We start from the raw sequence: 21,674 nt of genomic DNA on the forward strand, positions 1-21,674 counted from the left end.
CTGGCCGGCAGGTTCTCCGTGCTGCCGAGGCAGTGGTGGCTCCGCCCCTTCCGGTTCCCTCTCCTCACATGTCTCGTCCTGCTGCCGCTCGTGTGACTGCGGCTTGGAGCGGTGGGGTAGTAATGGGTGCACAGGCCAGCAGCTCCTCATCCCAGAGTCTCCCCCTCACCCCTCCGGCTTCCCAGTCATTGCCCCCTCATGCTCCCCAGGGACAGCAGCCCTTAGATGGGGCTCTGCCACCAGCTGCGGTTGTAGAAGTGACCGCTCCTCTGTCTCATGCTGGCGATGGGGTGCAGGTGGAGCCCCTTTCTGCCCCTGCAGTTAATGCTTACCCTCTGCCGCCCCCCCTTTCCCTTTCCCAGGGGTCACGCCAGCGCAGGGTTCGGTCCAGCTCGTCGTCCTCCTCTCCGGAGAGCAGAAGGCGCGTTCGGCGAGGTTCCCGCAGGCGTCACTCCCGCCGCAGGTCTGATGGCTCGGTGCGGAGCGGGCGCTCCAGATCCTCCAGATGGCGCTCGCCGTCCTCCTCTGAAGGAGGCACTGGGCGGTTGCGTCATCAGTCATCCAGGGTCCGTTGCCTGGCTCCTACGGCGTCGGTGCAGCCTGAGGTTCCGATGCCTGCTCCTCCGGTGATTCCTGTCTCTTCTTCCGGTGAGTACCATTCTGTGGGTGTGGCGGGGTCGGGGGAGACGGACACGGCCGAGTTATTGAAGATGTTGTTGGATCGGTTGCAACAGTCTGCCCAGGTTACGGGGTCCCCTCTTCCTAGTGTTAGACAGGCTCCCGTTCTGGCGGGGGTTCACAAGGATTCATGCTATTGCGGGGTTAGCCTCCTTGGTTCCCACCTGGAGGAAGCGGTTAGGGAGAAGGTGTGGGCTAACCAGTATGTGGACGTTTGGTCCCTCATATCGGTTGACCAACACACGGTGGATAAGGAACGGCGTTTTTCGGATAGGCCTTCTGAGCGTAGACCCCGTGTGGCCAAGACCATGAACAATTGGTTGCAGGCCTTTTCCGTTTTGGGTTGTGTTATGGGACAGCGTCATCCTGAGCGGTGTTCCGAGCTGTTCGTTTATCAGGATATAATATATAGTGCCTACAAATCGCACGGGGGCAGCGCCTGGTGGCGGTATGATGAGGAGTTTCGTCGTCGGTTAGGCGTTACACCCGGAGATGGGGTGGGGGTTTGGTTGAGGTTAATGGTTGCGCAGAGGCCCCCTCCCTTTCCAGCGGCGGCCGCTGGTTCAGGGGGATCACCTTCCCATGGACCGGTGGCCGTCCGTCGCCCCGGGTCCTGCTGGTTGTTTAATGAGGGGAGCTGCAGGTTTGCCGGGTTGTGTAGATTCAAGCATGAGTGCTCCGCCTGCGGAGGCCCTCACCCCGCTAGTAAGTGCACCCGCCCCGCTGTTAGGCCAGCCAAACAGTTTGAGCAAGGGGGATTCAAGGACCCCGGTGAGCGTGTCAGAGATGGGCCCCTGGTTAGACAGGTACCCCAATAAACAGGCTGCGGCTCAACTCCGTTTTGGTTTTTCCTTTGGGTTTTTTATCCCTTTTGTTCTTAACCGTTCTCCGGTTTTTTCGGATAACTTGAGGTCGGCTCGGGAGCTACCAGAGGTTCTGAGGGATAAGGTCTTTAAGGAGGTTTCATTGGGTAGGTTTAGGGGTCCATTTGACGTGTTGCCATTCCCGAATTTGCGAGTTTCCCCGCTTGGTGTGGTCCCTAAGAAAGAACCGGGTAAGTTCAGGTTGATTCATCATTTATCCCACCCGAAGGGTTCGTCAGTTAATGATGCCATTGGTCCGGAGGATGCCTCTGTGTCTTATGTCTCCTTTGACCGTGCGGTCGCATTGGTCAGGGAGGCGGGCAAGGGGGCCCTCCTGGCCAAGTCGGATATTGAATCCGCTTTCCGTCTGCTTCCTGTTCACCCTGATTGTTTTCATTTACTAGGTTGCTGTGTAGATGGTAAGTTTTACTATGACACCTGTCTCCCTATGGGTTGTTCCATTTCATGTCATTATTTTGAGTTGTTTGGTACCTTTTTGGAATGGGTCATCCGTTATGAGTCGGGCTCTACGTCAGTTTTGCATTATTTGGATGACTTTCTTTTTGTTTCTCTAGGTTCTGGGGATGGTTGCTTGTTGTTGCTGGATCTGTTTTTGGAGAGGATGGCTCAGTTTGGGGTTCCGATTTCCATGGAAAAAACAAAAGGCCCTGTCACGTGTCTGTCATTTCTGGGTATTGAGATAGACACGGTCGATATGGTTTTTAGGTTGCCGTGTGATAAGCTTCAGAAGCTTGTGGATTTGATTGATGGGTTTTTAGCAGTTAAGAAGGTTACCCTACTACAGATGCAGTCTCTTTTGGGCCTTTTGTGCTTTGCTTGTAGGGTGATGCCCATGGGCCGTGTTTTTGCCCGCCGTTTATCTTTAGCCACCAGGGGTGTTCAGTCCCCCTGCCATCGCATCCGGCTCACTGCGTCGCTGAAGGAGGACTTGCGGGTCTGGAGGGCTTTTCTGCAATCTTTCAATGGTCATACTTGTTACATGTCTGTGGTTACCCCTAACTCTGAGCTGTCTCTGTTTTCAGATGCTTCCGGGTCGTGTGGTTTTGGCACAATTCTGGGGGTGGAATGGTGTGCCGGTGAATGGCCTGACGCCTGGCGATCTGCTGGCTTGTGCAAGAACCTCACGTTATTGGAGTTGTTCCCGATTGTGGTGTCGGTGGAATTGTGGAGGGACCGGCTAGCCAATAAGCATGTTTCCTTTTGGACGGACAATTTGAGTGTGGTTTATGCTGTCAATACCTTGTCTTCCTCTTCTCTCCCGGTTCTGGCTTTGCTCCGGCATCTTGTACTCCGGTGCCTCGAATGTAATATCTATTTTAGGGCTCGTCATGTTCCAGGTGTTTCAGGTCCTTTCTTCCGGGAGCGGATTTGGAGGGCAGGGAATGCCCGTCGTACCTGTGGGACCTGGTGGACCGGAATTGATGGCGCTGGTTCGATCTTCTGTTTCCCCGGCAACTTGGCAGGCGCATGGTAAGGCGTTGGCTGAGTGGTTGGAAATGGTGAATGACAGAGACGTGGTTTCCCGGGATGACCTACGATTGGAGGTCACTACTGATTGGTTGTTGCGCTTGCGGGCCTCGCGAGTTTCTGCAGCGGTTGCGCAGCGAAGCCTGGCTGGTGTTGCCTTTCATTTCAAATTGCGCGGCTGGGTAGATGTCACCAAGCAGTTTATTATTCGTCAGGCCATGAAGGGTTGGAGGAGGGAGTTCGTCTCTCGGGAGAGCTGGAGACCGATCTCGTTTAACTTGCTAGGTAGGCTTCTTTCCAGGCTTCCTGAAGTTTGCGCATCGCCTTTCGAGGTGGCGTTGTTTTCGTGTAGTTTTAGCGTAGCCTTCTTTGCGGCCCTGAGGTTGGGGGAGTTGGTTGCCCCCTCCCGTAGCAAGTCAGGGGGTCTTTCTTGTCAGGACGTGGTGTTAGGTACTGATTCTTTGAGGATTCGGGTCCGACGGTCTAAGACGGACCAGTTTGGAAGGGGTGCCTGGATTCCTCTGCATCCGGTGGCTGGTATTTCTTGCCCAGTCAGGTTAGTGGGTGGATATAGTTCAGTTCGCCCGGGGGGGTGTAATTTCTTTGCGCATGCGGACGGTACTCCCTTGACCAAATTCCAGTTCACCCGGGTTTTGAGGTCTTGTTTGGAGTTAGTTGGGGTGAATCCCAGGGAGTTCGGTACTCATTAATTCCGTATTGGGGCGGCTACGGAAGCGGCCAGGGCAGGTTTACCCGAATCTGAGGTTATGAGGATTGGCAGGTGGAAGTCGGCCTGCTTTGCTAGGTATATTAGACCGGACCTTCTGTTGTAGGTCAAAAATAAATAAATAAATAACTAAAAATAGAAATATAAAGACAATATAAAAAATAAATAAGAAACAGAGTGGTAGGGGAGGAGTGTTGTTATGATTTATTTATGTACATGGTACTTGTATGTGCTGGTCAATGTGATTGTTTTATTGGCAGGTTTCTTGGTTTGTATGGCGTTTGCTTGGTGTTAACTCTTTTTTCTTGCAGGTCCTGGGCGTCCGGCCGTGTGGATTATCGGCCATTCGTATGTTTTCTGGGCAGCTCAGAGAGCTGATTGCCGGCCTGGTGGGAGGTCCCTCGGCTTCCGTGAGGTGGACGTTGCCTGGAGAGGAATCCGGGGTTTGCGATGGGCTCAGCTCCTGTCTCAAGTGGTCGAAATCGGTTCGCAGGCCAGTGGCCCGGTTATTTTGGTTTTACATGCAGGGGGGAACGATGTAGGTTCTGTGCCCCTGGTGGAATTGTTGACCCTCATCAGGTCTGATTTGGAGCGTTTCCCTTCCTTTTTTCGTGAGGTGGTCCTGGTGTGGTCTGAGGTTATCCCTCGTGTGGTATGGCAGGGGGGGGTGGCGGTCGAGAGGTGTAGGAGAACGATTAATGCCCGTATTTCCCGTTTTGTGAGGTCCCGGGGTGGTGTGGTTGTCAGACACCAGCAGCTTGAGGGCGATAACCGTTCGTTGATGAGGCCCGATGGGGTACACCTGAATGATATAGGTTTGGACATTTTCCTTTCAGGTATTCAGGATGGGGTGGAGCAGGCCATGTTTTTGTTGGGTGGTGGTCGGAGCCCCGTTTGAGGGCGGTGCTCCTTCTTGGCGGCTAGTTATTGCATCGTAAAGGTGCTGGAGGAAAAATGGGCGGATCCGCCCGCTGGGATACCAGCGGCTGGCGGAGAGCACGGTTCAAGGTTATGGTTTTGCTGTTTGAATAAAGCTGTGGCCGATTACCACCCAACAAAATAAAAGGTTAAAAGTTGAACGGTGTCAGTGTCGTTATTGCAGGGGTTAGTTGGGGTTGGTATGCGGGGCTAGAGGAAGGCTTGGAGTTCCCCTTCCCATTCCCTATGGTGCCAACAGTCTTAGACTTGGCAAGGGCAGCAAAAGAGTTGCAAATACATCACAAATATTGTGTCCTGGGATCTTGAAAGGAAAATAAGGGAAATTATACCATACTATTCTGCAGGGAGAATGGGGGTTTATTTAGGTAGATTTAGTATTTGGCAGTCTCTATTACATCTCTACATGCCATGTTACCCAGCTTTCCCAGGACTCTGACAGGCAATTCTGCCTAGCTATGTATTGAGGAATTGTCACTGCATTTGTCCATTGCTAATTCACAGAGATTCTTAGGCCGAGTTCACACGAACATGTGTGACCCGTGCCCATGCTGCGGCCCGCAAATTGCAGCCCGCAATGCACAATCGCCGGCCGTGGGTCAGCCACATCGGATCGCGGACCCAATCTGCACGTTCCGCAAAAAGATAAGACCTGTTCTATCTTTTTGCGGAACGGAAGTACGGGACGCAACCCCACGGAAGCACTCCGTAGTGCTTCCAAGGGGTCCCGTTCCGTGCAGCCGTTCCGCAATTCCGGTTTTGCGGACCCATTAAAGTGAATGGGTCCGCATCCGTGATGCGGAAAGCACAAGGAACTGTGGCCGTTTATTGCGGCCCGCAATATGGATCATCTGATGGATCATTCCTCAAAGAAGACAGAAGAGATGCCGGCTGCGCGAACAAGTAGATTAAGGTGAGGTAATTATTTATTTTTTTAACCCCTCCAGCCCTATTTTACTTAGCATTCTGTATTCAGAATGCTATTATTTTCCCTTATAACCATGTTATAAGGGAAAATAATACAATCTACACAACCTTGAACCCAACCTGAACTTCTGTGAAGAAGTTCGGGTCTGGGTACCACAGTCAGTTTTTTATCACGCGCGTGCAAAACACATTGCACCCGCGTGATAAAAACTGAACAACGGAACGCAATTGCAGTCAAAACTGACTGTAATTGGGTACCTACTCGCACGGGTTTGCCGCAGCGCATCTAGACCTTATCTGGAAACGCTCGTGTGAAAGAGGCCTAACCATCAAGTATTTTGTACCACTTACAGTGACTGCAACCATCGAGTATTTTGTACCACTTAAAGTAACTGTAACCATCAAGCACACGCGAGAATTCCGCACGGGTGCAATGCGTGACGTGAACGCATTGCACCCGCACTGAATCCGGACCCATTCACTTCAATAGAGCTGTGCACATGAGCGGTGATTTTCACGTATCACTTGTGCGTTGCGTGAAAGTTGCAGCAAGCTCTATATTGTGCATTTTTCACACAACGCAAGTGAATAGGGCTGCATGAAAATCGCAAGTATCCACAAGCAAGTGCGGATGCGGGTCGATTTTCACCCATGGTTGCTAGGAGACGATCGGTATGGGGAGCCGATCTTTATTATATTCCCTTATAACAGGGTTCTAAGGGAAAATAATAGCATTCTTAATACAGAATGCTTAGTAAAATGTCCATTGAGGGGTTAAAAATAATAAACAAATTTAACTCACCCCATCCACTTGATCGCGTAGCTGATCTCTTTTTCTTTCTACTTTCTTCAGGACCTGGCTAAAGGACCTTTGATGACGTCACTGCACTCATCACATAGTCCATCACATGGTCCATCACCATGGTGACGGACCATGTGATGAGCGCAGTGACGTCATCAAAGGTCCTTTAGCCAGGTCCTGAAGAAAGCAGAAAGATGAGGAGATCTGCTACGCGACCAAGTGGATGGCGTGAGTTAAATTAGTTTATTATTTTTAACCCCTCAATGGACATTTTACTAAGCATTCTGTATTAAGAATGCTATTATTTTCCCTTATAACCATGTTATAAGGGAAATAATAAAATCTACAGAACACCTAACCCAAACCCGAACTTCTGTAATGAAGTCCGGGTTCGGGTCTGGGTAACAAACATGCAGATTTTTTTCACACATGTGCAAATTGCATTAAAACACTTTGCACTCAAGTGGAAAATTTGTGCATTTTCCCGCAACGCACCCGCATCTTGTCCGGCCCTCACACGCGATGCCTGTGTGAAAAAGGCCTTACAGTGACTGTAACCATTACGGTAAGTATTTTGTACCACTTAAAGTAGCTGTAACCATCAGGTATTTTGTACCACTTAAAGTGACTGTAACCATCAAGTCTATTGTGCCCCTTAAAAAAACAGTGATGATCTAGCATGCTGTACCTACTAGTGATGAGCAGGAGGGGCAATATTCCAATTTGCGATATTTCGCGAATATTTTGTAGAATAGTCAGCATATATTCGGGAAATCCCACATTCAAGATTATATTCTTAATTGCAAAAATCGGCAATGTATTATTCACGTAATGCGCATGAAATATTGGCGTGGGGTAGGCAACTTTTCTATTGGTTGCTAGGGATGTTTCTAAGTTGTGACAAAGCCTTCTTATTGGCCCACAAGCTAGAAGAAGGGAGGGAGGATTACCTGAAATGCACTGTTAAAAAACAAACAAACTAATATTCGTCATTATGAATATATAGAGCTACTGTATATTCTAAATATTTGCGAATTCTCGAAGTGCCGATATTCGCGATCAACACTAGTACCTACACATAAAAGCATATGCGACTATCAAGTGGGATCACAAACTTTTATACAGGAAAGAAACCTAGTGAGTTATCTGAACTCGTAGAGCTATCATGACAAAGATCTCCTTCATGAGCAGCTGTGGAATCTCATAGCAGGTAAGTATACAGAGACGCGTGCAGTGTCACTTCTCTGTAGTACGTGTCAAGGAAGCAGCTTGCTGATTCACATCTCAGTCCTGGGGTGACAAACAAGCAGCAGGAAACAGCAAGAAAAATAAGCCTCAGCTGGTGCCGCTGGAGAGCATACTAATCGGGACGGACTGATGGGATGTTTTTCCTCATTGGCTGTGAACTCTGAATAATGTCCCCACTTCTAATGCACTCATGTTGTCAATGGTGCCAAGTGAATCAGATGCCAGGTGTGCCAGCTCCCCATCCTAAGACTTCCTGACTATTCAGCAATGCTGATAGGGCTTTCATGCATGCTTCCCATAATGCAAAAATAAAAACTAGAGATAGATTGTTCTTAAAAGGAATGTGTCACCATAAAACAACCTATTGTTTAAATCAGGCTTTTATTTTTAAAATATTTTTAAAGAATTTGATGATTTTATATTAGATTTTTCATGTCAATATCTATACATAAAATTTAGCAGTTTTTGCACTGGGCACAAAAGGAGGGTTTAGACGGCCCGATGGAGGGGCTAATTGTTGGGAAGGAAGCGTTTCTTCCCAACAGTCGGCTGCTCACTCAGTGAAGAAGACCACGCAGCGATCCCCTCCACTGTATGAGGATGAGGGATGGCTATTGTGATCCTTCATTCCCATACAGAATCATTGTTTCTGGATAGCAGTACGATCTGATGCCCAGAAACGATGATTGGTGGTGCCTGCACGAAACGACAGGATCACCTGATAAACAAGCGTTTCCTTCATTCATCAGGAGATCGGCAGCGCAGATGGCCAGATTATTGGGAACAAACAGTCGTTCCAGATAATCTAATAGTCTAATAATAGGATCCAACATTCACAATAGCTGATTGTCACATCTTATCTATCCTTTCCTTGTACAATGACCTCTGCACAGGTCACAGAGCATGCCTAGAAGACTCTCCCATATAAATCAGTGAGGTCCTCTCCTGAGCATTGTGTCTATGGACCATGTGGCTTCCATAAAGCAATTTTCTTAATGCTTTCTAAATGCTGTTAAGAACAGCTCAGGCAAGATGGCCGCCCCCATAATGTACAGGAAATAGAATAATTAAATCTGTGATCAGAATAAAATTAGATTAGATAACAAGGATATGTGCTACTATCTGGTTTTAACTGGCAGAAAAAAAAATTGGTGACACATTTCCTTTAAAGAGCACCTGTCCCCCACTCCTGACATGTCTCTTTTAAGCCTCATTCACACGTCAGTGATTCACGGACGTGTGCTGTATGTGTTCTCCACGGACCGCACATGTCCCCACTGATTTTAATGTGTATATTCAGACATCAGTGTTTTAGCACGGTCCGTGGGTCAAATTATTATTTTTTTGCACGGATGCTTGCTCTATTTTGTCCGTGTTCACGGATCCATCACGCCCATTATAGTCTATGGGTCCGTGAAAACCACAGATGCCATCCGTGTTGCATCCGTGTTTCACGGATCATAAAGAAGAGATGCTTTGAAAATAATTTTTCAACTGTTTAGTGTCAGTGAAACACGGATGAAACACGGACAGCAAAAAATGGACACACGGACCCAACATGGATCCTTCACGGACAGCTTCACGGATGCATCACTGACCACCTGCTCACGGATTTGAGCACGGACGTGTGAATGAGGCTTTACTAAGTTCTTGTAATCTTCAGGATTTTCTAATGCTGGATCATCTTTTCTTAAGGCCTCTTTCACACGACCGTTTTTTTTTTCCGTTTTGCGGGCCGTTTTTTGCGGTCCGTATACGGTCCGTATACGGAACCATTCATTTCAATGGTTCCGCAAAAAAAACGGAATGTACTCCGTGTGCATTCCGTTTCCGTATTTCCGTTTTTCCGTTCCGTTTAAAGATAGAACATGTCCTATATTTGGCCGCAAATCACGTTCCGTGGCTCCATTAAAGTCTATGGGTCCGCAAAAAACGGAATGCATACGGAAATGCATCCGTATGTCTTCCGTATCCGTTCCGTTTTTTGCGGAACCATCTATTGAAAATGTTATGCCCAGCCCAATTTTTTATATGAAATTACTGTATACTGTATTTGCCATACGGAAAAACGGAACGGAACAACGGAACGGAAACGGAACCACAACGGAAGCAAAAAACGGAACAACGGATCCGTGAAAAACGGACCGCAAAACACTGAAATGGACATACTGTCGTGTGAAAGAGGCCTAAGGCTGAGTTCACACGAGCGTGACAGATTTGGTCCGGATGCGTTCAGGGTGCGTTCAGTTAAACTCGCACCATTTTGCAAGCAAGTTCAGTCAGTTTTGGCTGCAATTGCGTTTAGTTGTTCAGTTTTATCCGCGCGGATGCAATGCGTTTTGATGCTTTTTTCACGCGCGTGATAAAAAACTGAAGGTTTACAAACAACATCTCCTAGCAACCATCAGTGAAAAACGCATTGCATCCGCACTTGCTTGCAGATGCAATGCGTTATTAACGCAGCCCCATTCACTTCTATGGGGCCAGGGCTGCGTGAAAAACGCAGAATATAGAACATGCTGCGATTTTAAAGCATTGCAGAAGTGATGCATGAAAAAAAATGCTCATGTGCACAGCCCCATTGAAATGAATGGGTCAGGATTCAGTGCAGGTGCAATGCGTTCACCTACTGCATTGCACCCGCGCGGAAATCTCGCCCGTGTGAACTCAGCCTAATTGTGCATATTAATAGCAAATATACAACACTGCATGTCAGCATGTTGTGAGAACTAAGAAGAACAGAAGGAGGCCTTGTGATTATTGAGAAAGCGGGTGTAATACAGGTTGTGGTTGGAATTCTATGTGCTGGTCACTGTATAACCTTCCATCATTGCTTTCACTCTATTATATTACACTGAATGACTCTTACCTGCCCTGTGATGAAATGCTGTAACCATTAAAGTAACGATAGCGAGCAAATAGATATAAAATTCCACAGGCGGCGGCTGTGCCTAAAACACCAAAAATGACATTATTATTATGAAAGATTGTCAGGATTCATCAACGTCTTAACCAGTGGAGGAAAACCAGCACTGCACACAATTTTCATTCTGTCTTTTAACCCCTTCGTGACCAGGCTGTTTTGGACCTTACTGACATAAAGTTCGGACGCATGCACCCCGACTTAGAATATGTAGAAGAGGTGGAAAGCAGGAACGGAGAGTCCAGACTGGCAGGACATGCGCGGTTGCCCCAAAAGATATCGGGACAAAGGTTTATGTTTTTACGCAGGCGCGCACCCTCTGAAAGTATTGGTGATGCTTACGATTGACCAAGCACTGAGAGCGGAACTCATTGGCCTGATTGTATCGCTATCACACGATCGCCGGATACCTATTGGTGAATAGGAAGGAAAAGATCCGCCCATAGGATATTTAAACATCAATTCACATGGCGATCTGGTTGATAGTAGCTCCATTGCCCCTGAAGACGCCACAGCAGTGGTGAAACATGTCGGGGGGGGGGGGGGGGGGGCTACAACTTAGGTTTTAAGCAAGTGCAGTTTCAACTCAGTGTCCGTGTCTTGGTGCGCTGCAGGCACTAAGCACGCTGACACAAACGGCAAGGGAAAGCTTATCCTAATCCATTAGTAGAAATGAAGGGATAGATTAATAGGTATCAGAGAAATACACTCTCAGACTCTGGTGTATGGTCGATAGAGAGCAGAGATCTCGTCATAGCAATATAAAAACCAGAGCATGAAAATAGAGAAGTATCTGATCCCTGAGGATAGGATAATAGAAAAATAAAGAAAAAGTGACTGCAAATATAAGCAGTAATATTCACCAGCAATAGTATACTCCCTTTCTGCTGAGCACAAACGCACTTTATTTTTAAGACAATTCTTTTCTCTTTTTTGTCTTCCCGTATATTTTAAAGTATGAAGTAAATGTTATGTTTTAAATTAGACCTTAAACGAGAATCTATTAGCCGTAGGCTACTTGAACCTTAAAAAGGACCTTACTGACCACTAGTTTTTCTTCCTTTTTTCATCGTCGCCTTCCAAGAACTATAACTTTCTTATTTTTCCATCTATATAACTGCATGAGTGCTTGTTTCTTGCAGGAAAAGTTGTAGTTTTTTAACCTCCTCCCGACCGCCTAACGCAGGGATTCGTCCTGTGGGCGGCCGGGTTATTCCTCCTTGACACATCGATGCGTCATCTCGCGAGAGCCGAGATTTTGCGTGAACGCGCGTGCATGCGACGGGCAGCTGAGAAGTTGATCTACAGCCTGCCAGCAGCGATCATTCGCTGGCAGGCAGTAGATGCAATTTTTTTAACCCCAAAAAGGTATATTAGATGCTGTTTTGTTAACAGCGTCTAATATACCTGCTACCTAGTCCTCTGGTGGTCCCTTTTGCTTGGATCGACAACCAGAGGACACAGGCAGCTCTGTAATAAGTAGCACCAAGCACCACACTACTTATTAACCCCTGATCACCCCATATAGACTCCCTGATCACCCCCCTGTCATTGATCATCCCCCTGTAAGGCTCCATTCAGACGTCCATATGTGTTTTGCGGATCCGCAAAACACGGGCACCGGTAATGTGCTTTCCGTATTTTGCGGATCCGCACATTGCCAGAACCATATAGAAAATGCCTTTTCTGATAGGACATGTTCTATAGGCTGTACAAAAAACGCAGTGTTCGCCCGATCAGGCCTGATCTTGTGCGCACACTTGCATTCAGTCCGCCCCACCGCAGTGACAGAAATATTTTTTTTCTGATCACTGCAAAAACACCGTAAAATCGCTGCGGCGCTATAAAGATCACTTTTGAGGGGAATGGCGAGTTCATAGAAGATTGCCATAAGTTTGCGGAAATATTTTTTTTTTTTTTGTTACAAAGTCTCATATTCCACTAACTTGTGACAAAAAATAAAATCTTACATGAACTCACCATACCCCTCATGGAATCAAAATGAGTAAAAATGCCCTGTGAAATCCTAAAGGTACTCATTGGAATTTGGGCCCCTTTGCGCATCTTGACTGCAAAAAAGTGTCACACATCTGGTATCGCCGTACTCAGGAGAAGTAGGGCAATGTGTTTTGGGGTGTATTTTTACATATACCCATACTGTGTGTCAGAAATATCTCTGTAAATGACAACTTTTTACATTTTTTTATACAAAGTTGTCAATTTACAGAGATATTTCTCACACACAGTATGGGTATATGTAAAAATACACCCCAAAACACATTGCCCTACTTCTCCTGAGTACGGCGATACCACATGTGTGACACTTTTTTGCAGCCTAGGTGCGCAAAGGGGCCCTAATTCCTATTATACCTTTTAGGAGGGCATTTTTAGACATTTGGATTCCAGACTTCTTCTCACGCTTTAGGGCCCCTAAAATGCCAGGGCAGTATAAATACCCCACATGTAACCCCATTTTGGAAAGAAGACACCCCAAGGTATTCTGTGAGGGGCATGGCGAGTTCATGTAATAATAAAATCATCATTTTCCGCTAACTTGTGCCAAAAGAAATATATGCTAGGAACTCACCATGCACCTCACGGAATACCTTGGGGTGTCTTCTTTCCAAAGTGGGGTCACTTGTGGGGTATTTATACTGTGGTCACTAAGGGGTTAATTAGTGTATGTAGTAATATCCCTTGGCATGCACTGGTAAAACACTGTGGTGATCCTATAAACTAGAGCCCGATCATTTTTCAGGCATACCACATACCCAGTAGGTAACTGAGCTAATCAGGGACAGACTGGGAACTTAAAGTGGCCCCAAGTTGTAGACAGGTCCAAACTAACAGAAGACCGGAGAGCACCAAAATCAGCTGCCCTCGTCACAGTATTCAACTGTATCACCATCCTAAGGACCATGATACAGTTGAGTTCAGGAGGGCCCCGGAGCCCATTGGCCAGGTGCATAAGAACCTAATGTTCCAAACATTAAATCAGCTGAGAGCATCAGATCATTATGTACCCAGACTGCAGCATCGGCCCTGAGGGAAATTTCCCTGTAGGATCTATGGTCAGTCCACCCATGGAGCTAATGAATTTCCTGGCTCATAAGGTGTTTTTGACCCCTGTTGATATGTTCCAGTATGTCATATGAAAACCTACAGGCTGCTTAATAAGCAACTATATATACACCAGAACTGACAGCCACTCTACAAGGCTGTTCATCATGAATACGGCAACTGCAGTGGAAATGTATAGCCATAGGTCTGCATCCCCTGGCAATACCTGTTGACCCTTGGGGGTTAGAGAAGGCAGATGCGCAAAAATTATTTATAGAAGGTTGGTTCAATTCATTACTAGGATTACCCATTCTTCGATACTAAACTGTGCTATTGCACAGTGGAGAAGGAAGGAGGGCGTCCCTCCCTTCCCACTGTGATATGGCCAGCCATTGCCACCAAAGAAAGTGCTAATGGGCAGGGAGTCAGAACCACAAAGGAAACCAGCAGAGCCTGTGGGAGCCCAGATGACTCTGCACAGCCTAACCCTCCCTAGTCTGCGTGAACAAGTGAATGAGGTGAGTTAAATTATTATTTATTTATTTTTTTAACCCCTCCCCTCACAGCCCTATTGTACTATGCATTCTGTATTAAGAATGCTATTATTTTCCCTTATAACCATGTTATAAGGGAAAATAAAGATCGGGTCCCCATCCCGATCATCTCCTAGCAACCATTCGGGAAAATCGCACCGCATCCACACTTGCTTGCGGATGCTTGAGATTTTCATGCAGCCCCATTCACTTCTATGGGGCCTGTGTTGCATGAAAAATAGACAATATACAGCAAGCTGTGATTTTCACACAACGCACAAGTGATGTGTGAAAATCACCACTCATGTGCACAGCCCTATAGAAATGAATGGGTCCGGATTCAGTGTGGGTGCAATGCGTTCACCTCACGCATTGCACCCGTGCGGAAAACTCGCCCCGTGTGAAAGAGGCGCCCTTAATCCCTTCCTGACATGGTGATTTTCCATTTTTACATGTTTTTTGCTCCATGCCTTTCCAGAGCCATAACTTTTATATTTTTCTGTTCACGCAAATGTATGAGGACTTGTTCTTTATGGAACAAGTTACACTTTCTAATGGAACTATTTTATATTGCATTCGATGAAGTTGAAAAAAAATTCCAAACGTGGTGTAATTGGAAAAAAATGCATTTCCGCCACAGTTTTGTAGGTTTTGTTTTTATGTTGTTCGCTATGCAGTAAAAACTGACCAGTTCCCTTCATTCTCTGGTTCAGAACAATTGCAATGATACCACGTTTATATTGATTATATTATGTTTTAATAATGAAAAAAAAAATTACATTTTTTTTTTTCATTTTATCCCCATATTATGACCTTCATAACTTTTCTATAGTTACATCTACGGAGCTGTGTAATTATGGGATAATTTTTTTAATATTTTAATAATGTGGGCATGTTTGCACATGGCAATGCCTATGATTTTGGGATTTGGTCATTTCAATGTTTTTTTTTTTTTTTTTTTTTAAATGTATTTTACCTTTTTTTGAGACCGGCAAGTGGTGCCCAAGATGCAATCATTAGATTGCAATAAGTATAAAATAAGGGAATTTCATCCATTATACTATACAAAGATCAGTAAATTAGAATTCAGTGCTGCTATCTGCAGGCCTGAATTATCATAGTAGTACAGTAGTAGTACAGGCTCTGGCTTATCACAGCAATAGAACGCCTTCCCCAATCTCAGCCAGAGGGAGGCATTCCTGCCTGAGAAGCGTGGGCTTCTGGTTTTTTTGCCTTTCAGATGCTGTGGTCACATTTGACCATGGCATCTGAGGGGTTGAATGTCCACAATCTGCATTACTGCCCATCACAGACATTAACCCTGGGTGTCTTCTGTATGAAACAGCAGGCACCTAATAGTTACGGCGCTTGCACCACTCTGGAGCGGACACCATCTTTAAAGACCTGTACGATGGATGTCAGGAAGGGGTTAATATGAAAACTACACAATATAGAACATGCTGCACTTTTTCCTGAACACAAAGATGATGCGTAAAAAGGATCAGGATTCAGTCTGGATGTTGTACGTTCACTACACATATAACATTCGGACAGAAAACACATGTGAAAGAGGCCTAATAGTGAGTAACTCCATCATGTGCCTCACGTATTAAAGGGGTTATCTCATCATAGACAATGGGGGCATATGGCTAGGATATTCTCCCATTGTCTTAAGGTGCGGGTTCCACCGCTGGGACCCGCAGCTATATCGAGAATGGAGCCCCGCAAGGTGGTGGCTGGAGGACTCCAGTCTGGCCACCACCAAGCCAGCTCCCCATAGAAGTGAATGGGAGCGTACCCATCCATTTGGAGCCGACGGAAATAGCCGAGCCAGCTATTTTTGCCGACCCTATAGAAAATGAATGGAGGGTGGCTGCGTGTGTGCCGTGCGCTGTCCTTCACTTGTGGGGCTCCGTTCTCGATATACGTGCGGGTCCCAGCGGTGGGACCCATATCCTAGTGATATGCCCCCATTGTCCATGATGAGACAACCCCTTTAAGCCCATATTGTCCATTATGTGTAAGGAGGCAGTGCTTGATGGGGTTACTATTAATGTGAGGTACATGGTTTTATCAATTTAGACTTCCATGTGCCTCAAATTATTAGTAAGTGACCGCATCAAGTGCCTCCTCACCCCATGTTGCTCGCAGTACTTTTCTTCTTTTCTCAGTAGCGAAATCAAATAAAAATTCTGGTATCCTGACAACTCTAGATGCTATCTGTGAAATATACAAAAATGTAAAAGATACAGTCACAGGAGGCCAATTTTGAAAGCCGATGCACACCTTTGGAGGCATTTTTTTTTACTGAAATGTGTGCATTTTGAAAGTTAATTTGTGTAATAGATCTTTTTTTAATAATTGTGCCTTGCTTGTTTTCTGCAGCTTCTACAAAACATAGCTGAACTATGATCTTGGCATAAATAAGCTTAGAAGAACGTTCACAAGAGAGGCTGGACATTACGATGTCAGCCAGTACGATGTCAGATGGATCACTGGAAACAGCATTCTGCAGCTTGTTAGATACTGTGAAACACAGAAGCTGCAGAAGCTAAACAGTGCAAATTTTTTTTATAAAACCCTAATGCCAATATTATTTTGAGATATAAAAAAACGCAACTTCAATAAATATATGCCACCAAAGGTGTCCACAGCCTGTAATGTAATAGATTTCTGTAAGTGATCCAGCATGGTGCAGTTTGGGAAAAATATCACACATGCCTTAAACACTGTGCAGTTTTTGATCTGATTGTGAACAAGAATCATATTGTGTGTGAATCAGACTTTTTAAAATCTCATTTCCTACAAATAAACTAATTGCAGAAGCTACCAACCCGCAAAAAATACAGCAGGAATGAATGTCCATATATTGTATATTGCTAGCTCCCAAGGTACAAGTGCAATATCTACACTGTGTACTACAGTGTGCCTTCCCTTTCTGTATGAATCCAGGTGAGCACATAAGAAACAGTTGTGTGAATATAGGAATAACATACAGAAGACTGAGAAGAATGAAGAGAGGATTGGGCACTGGTGGACTGGGCACATCCATGTTGTGTGGATTAAAATGTATTATATGCATTAAAATTGAAAAAATTATAAAAAGAATACATGATACATTAGTTGTATAATACATAATGCAGGTAACAAATTCTGCCACTAGGTGGCAATGTGGCTACACGCTAGGACCAGTTTCACAATTTCTTACAGATTCCGGGATATTTTAATTAACATAGTTGATAAGTCTCTAGGTCACTACTAATCATTAACCCTATGACAACCAGTGACCCACAAAAAACAACAAACTAGAATTTATCCACTGCGTTTATTTTAATTTACATAAGAACATCATCAGGAAAAGGGACAAAAAAAACTATATTCAACCCTTCCCTATCTTTGTAGCTATTTTCCCCTAATGTATAGGAGAACATACTCCGATATCAACCACATCTGAAGGAGAAAACCTAGGTATGCCTTTGTATGTAAATAGGTGCAATATTACAGGCTTTACAGAGTATCAATAGCCATATGCAAGAGCCCTGAGTCTATCAGGAGGCAAGAGTGTGAAAGGACTAGGATAAGATTATTAATTGATTATTTCTATTAATTCATCAATTTATTTTTATAAAAAAGGAAAATGTTGCAAAGTATATTTCTTGAAAATGAGTACAAAAAAAAGAAAAATTTAAACTGCAACACTAAGGCCTCATGCACACGACAGTATTGCTTTTTCAGTGTTTTTCGGTCTGTTTTTTACGGATCCGTTGTTCCGTTTTTTGTTTCCGTTGTGTTTCCGTTTCCTTTCCGTTTTTCCGTTCCGTTTTTCCGTATGCCATATACAGTATACAGTAATTACATAGTAAAAATTGGGCTGGGCATAACATTTTCAATAGATGGTTCAGCAAAAACGGAACGGATACGGAAGACATACGGATGCATTTCCGTATGGGTTCCGTTTTTTTTGCGGACCCATTGACTTGAATGGAGCCAAGCACCGTGATTTGCGGACAAGAATAGGACATGTTCTATCTTTTCACGGCACGGAAATACTGAAATACTGAAACGGAATGCATACTGAGACACTTAGTATTTTTTGCTGAACCATTGAAATGAATGGTTCAGTATATGTTCCGCATACTGAACTACTAAAACGGCCAGAATACTGAACGCAAAATACTGTCATGTGCATGAGGCCTAAATAACAGAGACTAATTTCCCCCTCCCATTTCAAATGCCAGAAGTATCAGACATGATAGGATCTGGTGCTCAGCAGCAGGGAACTATTTAAAGAAACTGGAGGGTCAGTTCTATCAGTGAGTATTTTTAACTACAGTACACATATTTTTAGATGGCTTGGTATTTCTGATCTTACCTTGATGGAAGAAGATCCCAGACAGCCAGAGCACCGCAAGGAACATTGGGAAATATTCTGTGCAGTTAACCCTGCAAAGAGGAATTCACAATCAGTAAGATTAACGGAAAATACTCTAATAAAGTGCATGCTGTACTGTGTTTCAATTGCTCACTATTTTAAGCTCTCTGCTTGCTGGTAACAGACCAGAGGCAAACATTATATAATAATAATTTTTTATCTATCCCCTACTTATTACAAATTTGGATTTGTTTGTAGTCTGTTACCATGGAGACACAGATCTCCAAAAGAGCTTTGAACACATAGGGGAACATTTATAATCCCCTGTATGCATACCCTGCTTGCATAAAATGTTGCTACTTTTTGGGGATGTTCCACTCCATTTGCAACTTTAAAAAAAAGGTGGCTGGAGAGGGGAGTAGATTATGCCTGAATTCTACACCAGCTCACTTTCAGCTCTGGTGTACAGTCCTACACATATGCGGTAAAAATATTAAAATAAGTGACACCTCTGATACAAGCAACAGAAAGATTAAGACCTGCATGTAAAATGCCAGACTTAATAAATGTTCCCCATAATGAGATTTTTAATGAAAGAGAGTGTGAAGATTGATTTTTGCAGAAACTGTGCCATATTTGTCCATAAGCTGTGTTTGGTCTTACAGTTCAGCCCCCTGCACTTGAGTAATGATGAGGTGCAATAAAAGACACAGCACACAGATAGTTACTTAAAATAGGCAACCCATTTCTATTGCTTGTGAAGGTGGACCTTTGCCTTTACACTTGATTGGCACAGGACTGGTAGAAGTGAGTGAAGTACAAGGCTTGTACAGGTAAGTGTGATTTAGCAATTTCTTAGCATTTTTTGCAGAAAACAGCTACTTACTGGGCCCGAAAAACTCTTTCAAATTCTGGGGGGCCTGACGTACAAGGAGGGGAGATGCTGTACTTCCTCCGGGCTGCAATCACCTGCAAGGAAAAATATGCTACAAAAAAAAATAAAAAAATAAAGAACAATTGTGCAATTTTAATAATGTGCTTATAGAATAACTCAAAAGTATCACTATTGATCAAACAATATTCAATACTAACCAGGAAAACTCCCGGTATAAAATGAAATACAATCTGGTCAGCATGAACATTATATAGTAGATTACTCAAAATACTCACGTTATGTCATATATATCAGGACTCACATATGTTGGCAACTGCATAGAGAATATTGTAAAAAAAGAGGTTTTCTCATCTGAGAATGAAGGGGCCACAGCACAGCAGTCAATTTCAAAGTTTTTCCCTGCCCAGTGGCACTAATGGTGACCGGCTGCAGACAATAAACTACAGCAATGGTGATACAGTGATAGTAAAAGTGATAGTTGAAAGTTTGTGAATCCTTCACAATTTTCTATATTTCTACATAAACTGACCTAAAACGACATCACATTTTCACACAAGTCCTAAAAGTAGATAATAGTGTTGATCGAGCACCAAAGTGCTCGGGTGCTTGAGTAGAACACTTTGGGATGCTCGGGTGCTCTACCGAGCACAATGGAAGTCAATGGGAGAACCCGAGCATTAAACCAGGCACCCCCTACTCTGAAGAGGGAAGGGTGTCTGGTTCAGTGGCGTAGCGTGGGGTGGGCCAGGGGGGCCGTTGCCCTGGGCGCCAGACTGCAGGGGGAAGCTTGCCGCTTACGCAAAAAATCTGTGAACTGAATGAGTTTTGTTCTGCTGTGCACTGCACAGTGCCGCAGAGTGAGAAGTGGTATTAACATAAGGAGCACCAGGGCGCGCACGGCAGTAGGAAGCTTAACCCACCTTCTGGCTAGGAAAGACACTGCGGAGCCGGAGCAAGAAGAAGACGATGGCTGCCGCAGTGTGCTGCTTCAGGACTACACAGGCAGCCTGAATGAGCATCGAGAAACACTGACAGTGAGTTAGTCAGTGTCACAGTAAAGGTGACAAAAAAAAAAACGAATATAGAGCAATTTAGCTAATATAGTGCTATAATCATCTTTGTCTAATAGTTTATAATATTTTAGAATATTCCGAATATATGAAAAAACAAATATATTCGATATAGTGCTATGACTCATTGGCCCACAAGCAAGAAGCAGGGAGGAATCATGTTTTTGCTCACGTTACGAAAATTCGCATATTACGCGATCATTACCTTTTTAGAGTAAAAAATCGTACAATAGAACGAATATTCTTCAAAATATTAGCGAAATATCGCAAATTCGAATATGACCCCTGCAGCTTATCACTAGTCCTCATCAGGAGGATGACTCTCAATCTCCTCATTCTCTCCCTCCTCTTCAGCCCCTCCCCACTGAACAGATGGAATAAACCTGCTATGGGTACTACCCTCTGTAGAGGAGGCAACCGTCTCCTGCTCCTCCTCCTCCTCATCATCATCCAATTTGCGTTGAGAAGAACAACTGAGTGCGGTCTGGCTATCACCCTATGTACTTTCTTCCCCCATTTCCACATTGTCCACATGCAAAGTGTCCGCTTTCATTGTGAGCAGCAAGCCTTTCAGCAGACACAGAAGTGGGATGGTTACACTGATAATAGCGGCATCGCCGCTCTCCATCTGTGTTGATTCCTCAAAGTTGAGTAAAACCTCACAGAGGTCAGACATCCATGCCCACTCATCGCTTGTGAAGAGCGGAAGCTGAATGGAAAGGCAACGACCATGTTGCAGCTGGTATTCCACGACTGTCCTCTGCTGCTCACAAAGCCTGGCCAACATGTGGACTGTGGAGCTCCAGCGCGTGCTCATTTCGCACAACAGTCGGTGAGCTGGCAATTGCAAGTGCTGCTGCAGCATTGCCAGGCCAGCGGCAGCTGTAGACGACTTTCGGAAATGGGCACACACGCAGCGCACCTTCACCAGTAGCTCAGGTAAATTGGGGTAGGTTTTGAGAAACCACTGAAGTTGAACACATGGGCTAGGCATGGTATGTGTGTGAGCTTGCCGAGCTCCAAAGCCGCCACCAAGTTACAGCCATTATCAGACACAACTACGCCTGGTTGTAGGTTGAGTGGCGAGAGCCTCAACTTAGTCTGGTCCCTTATACCCTGCCACAGCTCTGCGGCAGTGTGCTGTTTGTCACC

The 21,674-nt window shown here is 45.1% G+C and overlaps 1 protein-coding gene across 1 annotated transcript in view; it reads right to left on the reverse strand.

Moving 5' to 3' along the window:
- Window positions 1-21,674, reverse strand: part of LOC122928284 (leukotriene C4 synthase-like) — a 35,386-nt gene that overhangs the window by 3,472 nt on the left and 10,240 nt on the right. Inside the window, exons 2-4 of the mRNA XM_044280959.1 lie at window positions 19,444-19,543; window positions 18,558-18,628; window positions 10,539-10,620 (exon numbers count right to left, since the gene is read on the reverse strand). Coding sequence (XP_044136894.1) covers window positions 10,539-10,620; window positions 18,558-18,628; window positions 19,444-19,543 — 253 coding nt within the window. The remainder of the gene's footprint in view (window positions 1-10,538; window positions 10,621-18,557; window positions 18,629-19,443; window positions 19,544-21,674) is intronic.

Source organism: Bufo gargarizans, chromosome 2 (genome assembly GCF_014858855.1).
Source record: "Bufo gargarizans isolate SCDJY-AF-19 chromosome 2, ASM1485885v1, whole genome shotgun sequence".
Classification (NCBI taxonomy): domain Eukaryota; kingdom Metazoa; phylum Chordata; class Amphibia; order Anura; family Bufonidae; genus Bufo; species Bufo gargarizans.